Here is a 13713-nt window from a genome sequence, read left to right as displayed (position 1 = left end):
CTGTGGACGTTAGGTGGCTCTCACTTCTCTCAACTCTCAGCTCTCAGCTCTCACACGATGAAGGTCCAAGACAGTGAACAAGAGAGAGTTTTTGTGCAGCCTACAGCTTTGCTGCTTTTCAGTTTCTCCTTTTATTTATCGACTCGACTAGCTCCGGAAAAGGCTCCCTACGTGATCGTGTCATCCCACGACCGAGAGCACATCCATGAGCAATCTACATGCACGGCACAGCACAACCTCGCTGGCTTCGTGCTAAACAGAAAGCAAAAGAATCGGATCACCTAACAAAACGACCGGATCAAACTGTTAAAAAGAAACAACGACTTCAACTTGCTTATTTAACTATAACAAACTCCCCCTAAGCTAGTTGTTGTGTACCTTCTGCACGCCGAGTCTGCCTCGCAGTTCCTGGAGCTTGACGCATCCCACTGCCTTCGTCAGAACATCGGCAAGTTGATCTTCAGTGTGGACATACTCAACTGAAACCTTTCCAGCTTCGAGGCACTCACGTATGAAGTGATACCTCGTCTCTATGTGCTTGCTCTGATCATGGAAGATCGGATTCTTGCACAACTGAATGGCAGATTTGTTGTCGACGCAGATCACAGCCACTTCAGGTTCTTTGCCAAGCAGCTCTCCAAGCATGCGACCAAGCCACACGGCCTGGCACGCCGCGGTCGTGGCGGCGATGTGTTTGTCCTCGCAGGTGGACAATGCGACCACCCTTTGGTTCTGAGACTGCCAAGTGATAGGACAGCTTCCCAGGGTGAACACCACACCGGTAGTGCTCTTGCGATCATCGACATCGCTCGCCATATCTGCGTCACTGTAGCCGATCAGGTTGTTGTCGCCGCTGGCAGTTTAGCAGCAGCCGAACTCCCTGGTTCCCGCGATGCACCGGAGCAAATGCTTCACAGCAGACAAATGCTCCATGAACCTGCTGACGTACCCGACCCCATAGCAAATGTCAGGGCGAGTGTGGACGAGATACCGCAGGCTGCCGATGATGCTTCGATAGAACGTGGCGTCGACAGGTGGAGAGGAGCTGTCCTTGCTAAGCTTCAGACGCGGCTCCATGGGAACATGCACAACATTGTAGTCCTACATGCCTGCTCTTTCGAGCAGCTTGTTGGCATAGCTTGCCTGGCTGAGCGTGATGCCATTCGCGTTCTGGCGCACCTCTATGCCCGGGTGTAGAAGGTGAGAAGCCCAAGGTCGCTCATCTCAAATTGAGACTTCATCTCCAGCTTGAAACGCTCAATCTCGGACGTGGACACACCGATGATGATGAGGTCGTCGACGTACACGACAAGGAGTAGCCGCTGGTCGCCGGTGCCGCGTATGTACACAGCGTGCTCCGACTCGCTGCGCCTGAAACCCAGCTGCACCAGTGTGGTGTCGAGCTTGGCGTTCCAGGCCCCGGGCGCCTGACGCAAGCCATATAAGGCTTTGTGCAACCGAAGCACCTGCTGCTCGCGCCCCTCCTGGACGAAACTAGGTGGCTGGGTGACGTACACCTCCTCCTCGAGATCACCATTAAGGAAGGCTGACATGACGTCGAGATGGTGCAGCTGCCAGTGCTGGCTCGCGGCGATGGCGGGCAACAACCTGACAGAATCAAGGCGAGCAACTGGCGCAAATACCTCATCAAAGTCGATACCTTCTCGCTGAACATAGCCCTTTGTGACGAGAGCCTCGCTTTATGCTTGATGTCAGCGCCGGCGGCATCTTTCATGACATTGTACACCCACTTGAGCCCGATGGGGCGGTGACCGGGGGGCAGCTCGACGAGAGACCACGTGCCGTTCTGCTCAATCGCCCGCCGCTCGTCCAGCATCGCCGAGCGCCAACAGTCATGTGGCTCGGTCTCAGCGAGCATGGCAGGTTCTTCCTCCAGCACTAGAAGTAGGCGTTCAGCTTGTCCCGGTGGCTTGCTTGAGTCCCAGATCAGATCAGCAACACGGCGGTAACGGTGCTGGTCCGGTGGTGCAGTGTCGGAGATGTCGTAGTGGTCGGCGTTGTACGTGGGCGGCGTGGCGAAGTCCAGTTGGCGCGCCGCAGCGGGCGTGTGCGGCGTTGCGGGTTGAGGTGAAGTTCCCCCTCCTGCCGCTGTTTCTGCCGCGGCAGGACTGTTGTCGGACGCCACTGTAGCAGATCCGCCACTGTAGCCGCGGCAGGAATTTCCTGCCGCCCCGAAGCTCCCCCAAAACCTGGCATGGACACGGTTAGGGTTCACTAGTTACCTCGTCTGCCTGACCACCCCAGCTCCGGCAGGCGTCCTCATCGAAGATGGCATCTCTGGTGACGTGGACTCACTTGGAATCCGGACCGTACATCCGGTAAGCCTTTGAGCCAGGCCCATACTCGATGAAAACCATCCGCGTGCTGCATCGTCCAGCTTCTTCAGCCCTGACCGCGTGTTCTTGACGTGCGCGATGCTGCCGAACACCTTGAGGTAGTACAGGTCCAGCTTCTTGCCATGCCACGCCTCGTACGGAGTCATGCCGTCGACGCTTCGAGTGTACAAGCAGCCTCACCCAGAACGCGCTCGGCATCTTCTTTGCCTTGGGCATGGAGCGCACCATGCGCATCACGTTCTGGTTCCGGCGCTCTACGACGCCGTTCTTCTGCGGCGAGTAGGGGGCGGTGAGGTGGCGCTGCACTCCATGATCAGCGAAGTAATCGGCGAGTTCAGTCGACGTGAACTCGCCGCCGCGGTCCATCCTGAACGTCCCCAGGACGTGCTTGGACTCCACCTCGGCTCGTGCCTTGAAGTGCTTGACCGCGTCACTGCGTGCAAGGAGCACCCCCCACATGTACCTGCTCACATCATCAACGATGAGCATGAAGTACTTCTTGCGGCCGTGCGTGGCTGGCGTGATTGGCCCGCACATATCGGCGTGAACCAGCTCCGGCGACTCGGTCGCTCGAAACTTGGCCTTGGCGGGGAAGGAGATGCGACGATGTTTGCCGGCGAGGCACGCGTCGCACAGCTGCTCGACGTGGTCCAGCAGCGGCATCCCGTTGACAGGTGGTCACGCGCCATCTTGTGGATCGCCTGGAAGTGTTGATGCCCGAGGTGCGTGTGCCAGCACCAAGCCTCGTCGTCCCTCTGCGCCGCGAGGCACATCAGGCGCGTGATCTCCAGCCGCGCCACGTACAGGCGATTCGCGTTTCGTGGATCTTTTGATTTGGATCACGAAGTGTCATCATACCCTTGCGGATGCCGATGTCGGAGTCGTTCTCATCGAGTTGGCCCAAGCTGATGATGCTCATCTTCAACATGGGGATGTAGTAGACGTCCGTCAGGGCACGGTGTGCGCCGGATCGAATGGAGAAGAGCACCGTGCTGTGCCCTCTGATGTCCATGAGCGATCCATCCCAGAACTTGACTTTGCCGGTGACCGTGCGATCCAGATCAGCGAACGCCGTGATGTCGCCGGACATGTGGTTGGAGGCGCCCGTGTCCAAGTACCCGCGCCCGTCGCACTCCTCGTCGCCACTCTGGAGGTTGGCCTCCGCGTGTTTCTCGTTGAGGAAGACCTGCCCTTCCGACAAGACAGGTTCAGGAGTCTCCTCAGAGAGGACGGCCATGAGCAAAGTTGGCTCCAGGTCACCGTCGTCGGCGTGCTGGACGAGATGTGCCTCGTCCTTTTTCTTCTTGCGGCAGTCCTTGGCCCAATGGCCGAACTTGCCATAGTAGCGGCATTGGTCCCGAGCTGGATCATTCTTGTCCTTGCCGCAGCCCTTGCCGTGACGGCGATTATTGGAACCGCCTGAGTTGCTGCCGCCGCCACTGTCGGAGTCACGGTGCTTGTTGCGAGCACGCCACTCATCCTCGGTGAGCAGCAGCCTGTCACTGTTGTCGCTCCCGCCGTCTTGCTCGAGCCGATCCTCAGCCGCCTTGAGGCACCCCGTCACTTCCTCCAACGAGATCGTGTCGAGGGTGTAGCTCGTCTCTATGTTCATCACAACGAGGGAGGATTTGCGCGGCACCGCGCGGAGGAGCCGGCGCACCACCTTGCCCTCGGTGGTGGCCTCGCTGAGATCAGCAAGCCTGGCGACGATTGACGCGAGACGAAGGGAGAAATCTTCCACGGATCGACTCACCGGTCTTGCAGTGGAATGTCTCGAGTTCGGTTTGAAGTGCTTGTGCCCACGCCTTCTTCACCGTGGAAGAGCCCAGGCGCATCGTCTTGATCGCCTCCAAGCCTCGTTGGCGTCCTTCTTGGCGCCGAGGATCGGCACCAGGTCCGGTGGCACCGACCGGAGGATGGCTTCCATCGCCGAGTGCTCGTCGGTCGCCACATCCGTGCCGGTCTCGATGGCATCCCAGATTTGACGTGCCTGCATCATTACCTTCATGGGGAAGTATAATAGCGCTACTATGCATTCCTAGATTTAGTATTTTTACACAGACCACAAATCAATGTATCTTTGCACGAAAATGTGCAGATATGTAGTATACATCTATACTAACACTACAAAACAAATCAGATTTTTTTTTGAAACAGTTTATCATGAAGTTTGAACTATAGGGAGCACTGGATCTCGGGAGCCAAAGTGGGTTTCTGCAACTGGGTTCATTATTAAAAGCACAACCATATAATTTAAAATTTTGACTTACGCGGCTAGATTCAAATCTAGATCAAAATTCATCATAATTTGATTCAATTTCTTCAAAGTAATTCCAAAATAATTTCTGAATTCTTGTGTTTTCGGTGAGGACCGACATATTTCTATTTATGTAATTACACCGTTTCTAAGTAGTTGTACATTTAGATTTGTCCTAAGTCAAACTGATGTCAGTTAGACAAGTTTGTATAAAAATATACAAACATTTATAATATCAAATAAATACAGCATGAACACATATTACTTGATGGAGACGATGAAACAAATTTGGTGCTGCAAATCTTGGTATATTTTTCTAGAAAGTTGGTCAAACTTAGAAACGTTTGACTTGGACAAATTTAAATGTACAAACTATTTAGAAAATGAGGGAGCATCTAACACAACAGAACCTAGGTAATTTATTGAACGGATGGACAGTTACATACTGATCATTGCTGAAGTGTATAGAAAGAAGGAATTTGAGATTTCAAAGAAGTAAACCATACCAAGTTACATCCGCACTTTCCCCATATCTGATCACCATTCTTCGTCCCGGCAAATAAATTTGTCTAACGTTGGGTTAATCGTTCCAGGAAGGAGAAGCAGAGGCTTTGGGTTTACTATGCTGTATACAAGATGATTTTATATACTGTATGTAGTTTCCATGGTTGCTCAAACATAATGTTAGTGTTGAAATTCTCACAAAAAAATGTTAATGTTGAAATTACCTGCAAAAAAATGTTAATGTTGAAATTTCTAGGTCCGGAACTCTGGATACCTTAGTCATCGACAAGTAAGAACATAGAGATAGCACGTAAGCGCATCCCGTTACTAACTGCGCATCGTGGGTCAGCTGCAGCCGCAAAATGATTCTACGCGCCACGTTGAATTGTGCAGCTGTTCCTCAACAGAGGAAGAAAGCATCCGTTACTTAATTAATCTGCCCGTCACTGTCGCGGCTAACCACCACGCAGATGAGCTTGTTGATTTCATTAATTTATTGTGGAAGTCAACACAAGTGTGTTCACTCTCCTGTCGTACCACGGGTGATTTATAAAAATTCTTTGACTCGTCTCTTTTCTTGAAAATAATTGGGGATCGAGATGATGTTCGAGCTGGTGTGGCGTCATGCTGGCATATATGCTTAACATAAATGACATACGTACAACAATAATGACAAGTGTTGTGAACAAAAGTCACCACTTTTTATGTAGAATTAACTATTTATCATTTCGTAGAGCTATTTAATAGTGGGAAAATGAAATATACTTCAAAATTGTCAAAAATGGAAAAACATTTTGCATGGTGTAATACTATGGGTATGTAATCTTGGGATACATATAACCAGTCTACATATATTCAAAATAAATGTTTCACAAAATACACTATCTCGGATGAAATTTCTGAACTTAGTGTTTAAACCTCCAAATTTGAAGGCCGAAGCAAATATTTTAATAATATGGCCACTTTCTAGTGGAAATTTTTACCAGCGTTTAATTTAGATTCATTTATGAGTAATTTGAATTAAAATCACCAAGTTCTATGCTAAAATAATCATTTTACTATTTTCTAGAGATGTTTAGTAGGAAAAAATAAAATAATACTGAAAATAATCAAAACTTAATTGTTTTGGAATGGTCCATATTTTTTTGAAAGGAAACCGTAAGGGAGACCCCTACGGTATAAATTCGCATCCGCCAAGACTTGAACCATGTGATGGGATTGTACATCCACTCCACCAACCAAGTGAGTTAGGCTGATCACTCCCTAGAGTCAATAAACATATTTAAATTTGTACGTACTTGACAAAATGCACTATCTCGGAAGAAGTTTCAGAACATAGGATTTAAACCTTCAAGTTTGAAGACCGAAACAAGTTTTGTTACAATTTGGCCACTTTTGAGTTGACATTTAACTATGGTTTCATATATAATTAATTATGAGTAATGTGAGTTAAAATCACCAAGTTGTATGTAAAAATAATTACTTATCCTTTTATAAAGTTATTTAATGCGGAAAATTGAGATCATAGTTAAAAATTATCAAAACTTAAAAATATTTTGCATGGTGCCATATTATGGGTATATAGGATTGGGATAAATAGGACCCTAAACCTTGCCAAGTAAATACATGCACAAAATAAAAATAAAAATAAAATTGCTTTGCGGAGTGTCGTCCCTAAAAGTGCACTCGGCAAACTCGAAGGCAGGGCCTCAGCAAAGCAGGCACTCGACAAAGCATCGTTCATAGCGCGTATGTGCTATCCGCCCAGATCTGGAATGGATGCCGCGATCCACGTGCCACATCACCGACCCTGGGTCGACACTCGATAGGCACGCGGATTGACCCTCTCTTCTTCTTCCCCTCTCCCTTCCCCCCCTCTCTCTCCCTGCGTCATTGGTCACCTCGTTTGACGCGGTCTCGTCCGCCGTCCGAGACGTCGCCTCCTTTGTCACGTCGTCACCGTCGTTGTCGTCCACCATCGCCTAGTCATCTATGTCTAAGAGAGGAGGAACCCACAGGCCGTTCCGTTGTAGTAAAACCATGGTCGCAAACCGGCTAATTTTTTGAACCTCTTCCAAAATGGAAAGTTCTATTGGTAAAGTGGAGGGCCCACATGTCGTGCCGTCAACTGACAAACGTCAGTTATTTTACTCTACACCCATGAAAGCTCTAGGCAAATTAAGGCTTTGCCGCCAAGTGCGATAATTAAAGGGCACTCAGCGAACCCGCCTTCGCCATTGCGGAATTCGTCGAGCAGCAGGCTTTGTCGTGAGTAGACCACGGCAAGGCCTAAGGCCTTTCCTGAGAGCAAAACGGATTTTACCGTGTGTCCGAGCACTCGGCAAACAAACATAAGTCCGGTAGTGAGTTCCTTTGTTCACAAAAAATGGGAGTATTGCCGCCCATATATTGAGATGGTAGCACGAATGTCGATCAACCGACTTGTATTTGCATTCTTCACTAACTCTATAAGGTTATCTAAATCTCCTTTCCCTCAAAAATCATGGGAAAGAAAATAACACTGTATGGATCTACATCCCTAGGGCGTGCACCAAGTCACCAACTTGAATTGCAGCCATTTGCCAGTTCCAAGCATCAAAACTTTGCCCTACAACAAATTTCCTGGCTTTGCTTAGAAGATCCTCCCCTTGTTTCCTAACCTTTTCCACCTTGGGGCACTTGAGAAACCCCAGGTACGCTTCCAAGTCATGCACACAAGCAGGGTCGCCTGCCTTGAAGAAGTCTAGGGCAAGCTCAACACCAATATGTGTATAACATGCGGCACTCCATGGAAGCTCAAACCTGCCTCCCAAAACCCTAGAGTTCTCATTCAAGAAGATGCCGGGCAACTTGGTGATCGGGTCGTTCACATTCACTACTCTCAGAACCTTCACACCTAGCTCCTCGCACCGGTCCTTGAACCCCGCGTTCCCCACCCTTGGGCCGGCGAAGGAGTAGACGGTGATCGGCACGCGGTCAGCCCTCGCGCCGCGGCGGTTCAGGCCGAGTTCGGCGAGGTCGTAGCCAAGGAGTAGCGCCAGGGAGCTGCCCATGCTATGCCCGGCAAGCGTGATGCTCACCTCCTCGTGCTCGTACCGTTTCATGAGCCGTGTCACCTCAGACAGGATCTGGTTCCGGCAGCTGCCGCATGTGAACCGGCCCGTGGCGTCGTCCGAGGTGTACACAGAGAGGAACCCGGACTCGACCTTCACGTCCGGCCGGGGATCCGCGGGGTCGAACCGTGCCGGCGCGAGCGAGCTCATCATGTTGGCCACCCACTCCGACCCCGTCACGGTGCCCCGGAACGACACCACGATGTCGCGCCGGCCGAGCTGCCGCACCGCGTCATCCGACGCCACGGCCACGTAGCCGACCCACCGGCTCGGGCAATTCTCCGGCGCCGCGTAGATATACTTGGTGACGTGGTATCCGGCGCTTGCCATGCCGACCTCCTGCAGCATCCGGGCCTTCCCGTACCTGCAGTTGAGGTACCGCTTGGAGCCGGCGTCCAGGTCGAACGCCTTGTAGGTCGCGCCCACGAGCTCGCCGTACCGGACGATCTCGGCCCGCAGCAGCGGGTGCAGCGTGGGCTCTACCAGCCCGGCCCAGTCCCGCTCCCCCTGGATCTCCCGCCACATGCTAGCCAGAGGCTTCTCGTTGTTTCTTGATCTTCTCGCTGGCAGCACGGAGACCGGGGCCACGGGAACGGCAAGGCTGGTGTTGTTGAGAGAAATGGGCGGTGCCGAGAGCCGCGTTGAAGGAGGGGCAAACGTGGAGGGTGGCGCGGCCACGGCGGCCACCGCCCCGGCTGTCGACGTCGTGGACGCGCGCTGCGGCTTAAGAGAGACTCCGGCAGGAGTACTGGCCGCGAGGTGTATTGCCATTGCGCGCTGACTTGGGAGACTTGCTGCTGCAGTTAGAATATGGCAGAGGGAAAGAAAGAGAAGTGAGGGTCTGTCAGAGCTCAGAGAGACGAAGATGGAGTTTGGGATTGGGGAGTAGTCGTGGGGCGAGCTTGGTTATATATAGGGTGTTTTTGAGGGAAAATGACGCGGCGGGGCGCGTACAACGTTTTCTCGTCGAGACGTGTTGGCTAATTGGAAAGGGAGCGAGGCGCACATCTTGCACGTTGAGCGCGGGGGTTTGACTGGTCACTGGATGGAGTGGGCGTTGAAGTGATGTGATGGTTCCGTTTGCTTTTCGCTCTTTCCTTTCTCGCATTTCCTTTTGCGTTTTGGTCCGTCTCCTCCCCGGTATTTCCATGTGTGGGTTTATATCCGTTTATGTACTCCGTATGTAATTTGAAGCATACTTGTATACTGAGGTGGTCTTATCTGGCTATAACTCTAGTTAAGTCAACCGAATGGACTACCACTTTTGCGTTGCACTGCTTCCGATGGACGGAGCATTGTGACTGGCCTTGTTTACTACTTCTTCGTTTGGCAGTAGTTGTTGTGCCACCTGACTTAATTAACAGGTGAACCATTGCAGCCACAATCATCACATAATGCAGGGAAATTTATGAACAAATTTCTTTGCGGAGTGTCCTATGTAAACGAGATAATAAAATAAAATAAAATGGGTTGCAATTGTAGTACGTATCAAATCAAATTCAGATTATTGCCGTTAAAATGTTACCACAATGTAGGCAGGTCCATGTGTGCACACGAATCCTAAGCGGTCTTGGATATAGTGTACGTCACATTGTTAAGGCAATGACCATCGCATAAGTTTGATAGATTGAGAGGGTTGTGCTCCGTGGCAACCCAGCCGGGAGATTGGGTGGGATCCGTGCCACCTAATAATTTTAAAAATTACTTTTTATTAGTAGAAACTATCGAAGAATATTAGAGAAAAATAGAATCGCAGTGTTTTCCCCTTTTTCCCCATCCGCTTTATATCTGTTTGTGCTAGGGTCTCTGTTGACACCGCGCTTCAAATAATATGGTAACTATATGAAAATATATTTTTAGATGTCAAATTCCGTCTAATGCAAAATAAAATAGCAGCAAATAATTATGTGTATCGGCCAACTAAATGCACCGATATAAACGCACATATCACATAAACAAATGTCGCTACCGGCGGCGGAGTTCTAAACATGAATTAAATTTACACAATCAGGGACGACAACGATGTTTCCAAGATATTGACTGTGGGATAAAAAGTGATATCCATCCGGTGACCCCACAAAATATTCACATCGTAGTCAAAGTAATACGGTGGCTATACAAAATATACATATGAAGTCACACACATATAGGTGTTAAACATCTCTGTGATTGATGATTAAATAAAAAGAAAACAATTGATGGAACCTATAGTAGCCACCCACAAACCTTGAACGTGTACATGCTGCAATATATGTTAGCATGATTAAATTAAGATTAATTATTAATCACTCCATGCATGCCTGGACATGGACCACGTATATACACGTTACCTAGTACTGGCGATTCAATCCAAGCTAGTCGAAGCAATGGTGAGATAAAAAGAAAAGAAAAAGGATAATACTAGGAAACTTGGGGCGTGCTTCAGGCTGCAGCGGCCGACGCCCACGTTCCGCGAGAGGTCCTGCACGATGGCGCGAACGTGACGTGAAGCTGGTAAATTAACCATCGCAGCACGTACTCCCCTCCTCGCTCTATAAATAGGACATCAGCCAAACTCAAGGAAGGAGGAGAGGTGATAGAGCAGAGACGAACCTCTGCTGCTCTCCATCCAGCGACAGAAATCCATCAAGGAGGAGAAATCATCAAAGAGAGGCAAAACTCTCCTGCTCTGCAGAAATCCATCGAAGAGCTGGCTCCCCAGCAGAAACCCATCTAAAAGCCAAAACGCTGCTGCCCGGCTCACCGGACTCTCGTACGCACAAACCTGCCCCCCGATTAACAAAAATTTTCCTACGAGATGTGTGGAAAAAACCCAAAATCATATCTAATAGATGTAAGTAACGAGAGGGATAATGAGCATCGTACCCTTGTAGACCACAAAGCGTTACGATCACGGGATCATTTTTGGCATAGTGAAACTTTCGATGAGATCAATCTCAATGCAGAAACGACGCCTCATCCTTGGTATCCACACGTTCAGTTTCACGTCGTCTTCTCCTTCTTGATCCAGCAAGCGAGGGGAAGAGGTCGATGAGATTCCAGCAGCACGACGGCGTGGTGGTGGCTATGGTGGAGAGCTCCGCGGGCAAGGCTTCGCTGCACTAGAGTGGAGGAGGAGAGGGGCTCAGGGGAGAGAGATCTAGCTGAGAGCTTGATGTGTCCTCTCCCCCTGCCACTCACCTCTATTTATATAGGAGGTAGTGGCTAGGGTTTGCCCCTCCTCCAAAAAAGAGCTAGGGCCGGCCAGGGGAGGAAAAGGAGTCCGGGACGACTCCCTCCCCACGAACTCCTCCACGTACGGTTCTCCACCGTACGGTGGAGTTGTTCCTCCCATTTCCCCCCTAGGCCCATTACAGGATAACTAATTAGATTGTTCTAATTACTTACTATAAAGCCCAATTAAATTCTCAGAAATATTCTGAAACTTTCCAGAACCTTTTTGAGAACTTCCGGAACCTTCTAGAACATTCCCGATCGATACCGGAAAATATCCCGAACATTTCCGAAACCCTGAAACATCTTTTATATATAAATCTTTATCTCCGAACCATTCCGAAGCTCCTCGTGATGTCCTGGATCCCATCCGAGAATCCGAATCATAATTCGATGTCACCATCTTTTATCTCATCAAACCCTAGCGACTTTAAGCGTTAAGTGTGTGACCCTACGGGTTCGAGAACATGTGGACATGACCGAGACACCTCTCCGATCAATAACCAATAGCGGGACCTGGATGTCCATAATGGTTCCCACATATTTCACGAAGATCTCATCGGCTGAACCACGATGTCGAGGATTCAATTAATCCGGTATCCAATTCCCTTTGCCTCACGACATATTACTTGCCGGAGATTTGATCGTCGGTATCACCATATCTAGTTCAATCTCGTTACCGGCAAGTTCTCTTTACTCGTACCGCAATATAATATCATGTGGCTAAACACATTAGTCACATGCTTGCAAGCTCATTAGGATGTTATACCGAGAGGGCCCAGAGATATCTCTCCGTCACATGGAGTGACAAATCCCAGTCTTGATCCATACAACCCAACAAGCATCTTCCGAGATACCTAAAGAACACCTTTATGATCACCCAGTTACGAGATGACGGTTGATGTTCACAAAGTTCTTCCGGTACTAGGGAGTGGCATGATCTCATGGTCTAAGGAAATGATACTTGACATAATAAAAGCATTAGCAATTTAAACTTAAGTGACACGATCAAAAGCTATGCTTAGGTTTGGGTCTGTCCATCACATCATTCTCCTAATGATATGACCTTGTTAATAAATGACAACACATGTCTATGGTTATGAAAACTTAACCATCTTTTAATCAACGAGCTGATCTAGTAGAGACGTATTAGGGACACGGTATTTGTTTATTTATCCACACATGTATTTAGTTTCCTGTCAATACAATTATAGCATGGATAATAAACATTTATCAAGAACAAGGAAATATGATAATAACAAATTTATCATTGCCTCTAGGGCATATTTCCAACATCTCATCGCACAAACTCTCAACACATACACACATACGGTCCTGCTGCTGCTTGTCCCGGTGAGTTCACAACATTCCGTGAGAAACACGAAGAAGAAAATCAAGGAGGAACTTGGTGCTTCGAGGAGGTGAGAAGGTAGAAAATCATGACATCACTCTGCCCTTAGGCTCGGCCTTTTGGTTCAAGTCAAGGAATTTATTTATTTTCTATGTGATATCATGCCCTTAGGTTCGGCCTTTTGGTTCAGATCAAGGAAATTTGCATAGTCCCATGTCATATATTTTTGCATGCCTTCATTTTGGCCTTCGCGGTTCAGAACAAGGATCATATGTTTTGCACGCCTTCGTTTTGGCCTTCGCGGTTCAGAACAAGGATTATATGTTTTGCACGCCTTCGTTTTGGCCTTCGCGGTTCAGAACAAGGATTATATATTTCGCATGCCTTCGTTTTGCCCTTTGCGGTTCAGAACAAGGATCATATGTTTTGCATGCCTTCGTTTTGGCCTTCGCGGTTCAGAACAAGGATCATATGTTTTGCATGCGTTCGTTTTGTCCTTCGCGGTTCAGAACAAGGATCATATATTTTGCATTCCTTCGTTTTGGCCTTCGCGGTTTAGAACAAAGATAATGTTTGGGGGAACACCTAAAGTTAATATGTTGACAAAAATCTTAATATACGCTCTGCGCATGGGTTCCCATTGGAATTCCATGATATGAGCAATAAAATGCTAAAATGATGAACCGCACTTTGCGCATTGGTTCTTTCAAAAGTAACATGATACGAGCAATAAAACATACCTATATCATATAACCTCTTTAAAGAAATGTCAAAACCATATGTCGGCATAGATATATCCAATGTAGAAAACGTAGGGTAAAATAAATGACGTGCCTAGCTAAATCAAATCTTCATTATTGTGCCACGCATATTCTGGTAATAAAATTAATGAACCATGTTAGGAAAATATGTTACAAA

The 13713-nt window shown here is 48.7% G+C and overlaps 1 protein-coding gene across 1 annotated transcript; it reads right to left on the bottom strand.

Moving 5' to 3' along the window:
* Window positions 1-7490: 7490 nt before the first annotated feature.
* LOC100835052 (phospholipase A1 EG1, chloroplastic/mitochondrial) lies at window positions 7491-9108 on the bottom strand. Its single transcript, XM_003577566.3, has one exon. The coding sequence runs from the start codon at window positions 9000-9002 to the stop codon at window positions 7650-7652; it is 1353 nt and encodes a 450-aa protein (XP_003577614.1). The 5' UTR covers window positions 9003-9108; the 3' UTR covers window positions 7491-7649.
* Window positions 9109-13713: the final 4605 nt, after the last annotated feature.

The sequence above is a fragment of the Brachypodium distachyon genome, chromosome 4 (genome assembly GCF_000005505.3).
Source record: "Brachypodium distachyon strain Bd21 chromosome 4, Brachypodium_distachyon_v3.0, whole genome shotgun sequence".
In the NCBI taxonomy this organism is placed as follows: domain Eukaryota; kingdom Viridiplantae; phylum Streptophyta; class Magnoliopsida; order Poales; family Poaceae; genus Brachypodium; species Brachypodium distachyon.
Note: the sequence above shows the minus strand (reverse complement) of the source record. Positions and strands in the feature narration are given on the sequence as shown.

Coding starts and splice junctions, on each gene's coding strand:
- LOC100835052 (XM_003577566.3), bottom strand. CDS start 9,002: ATGGCAATACACCTCGCGGCCAGTACTCCTGCCGGAGTCTCTCTTAAG.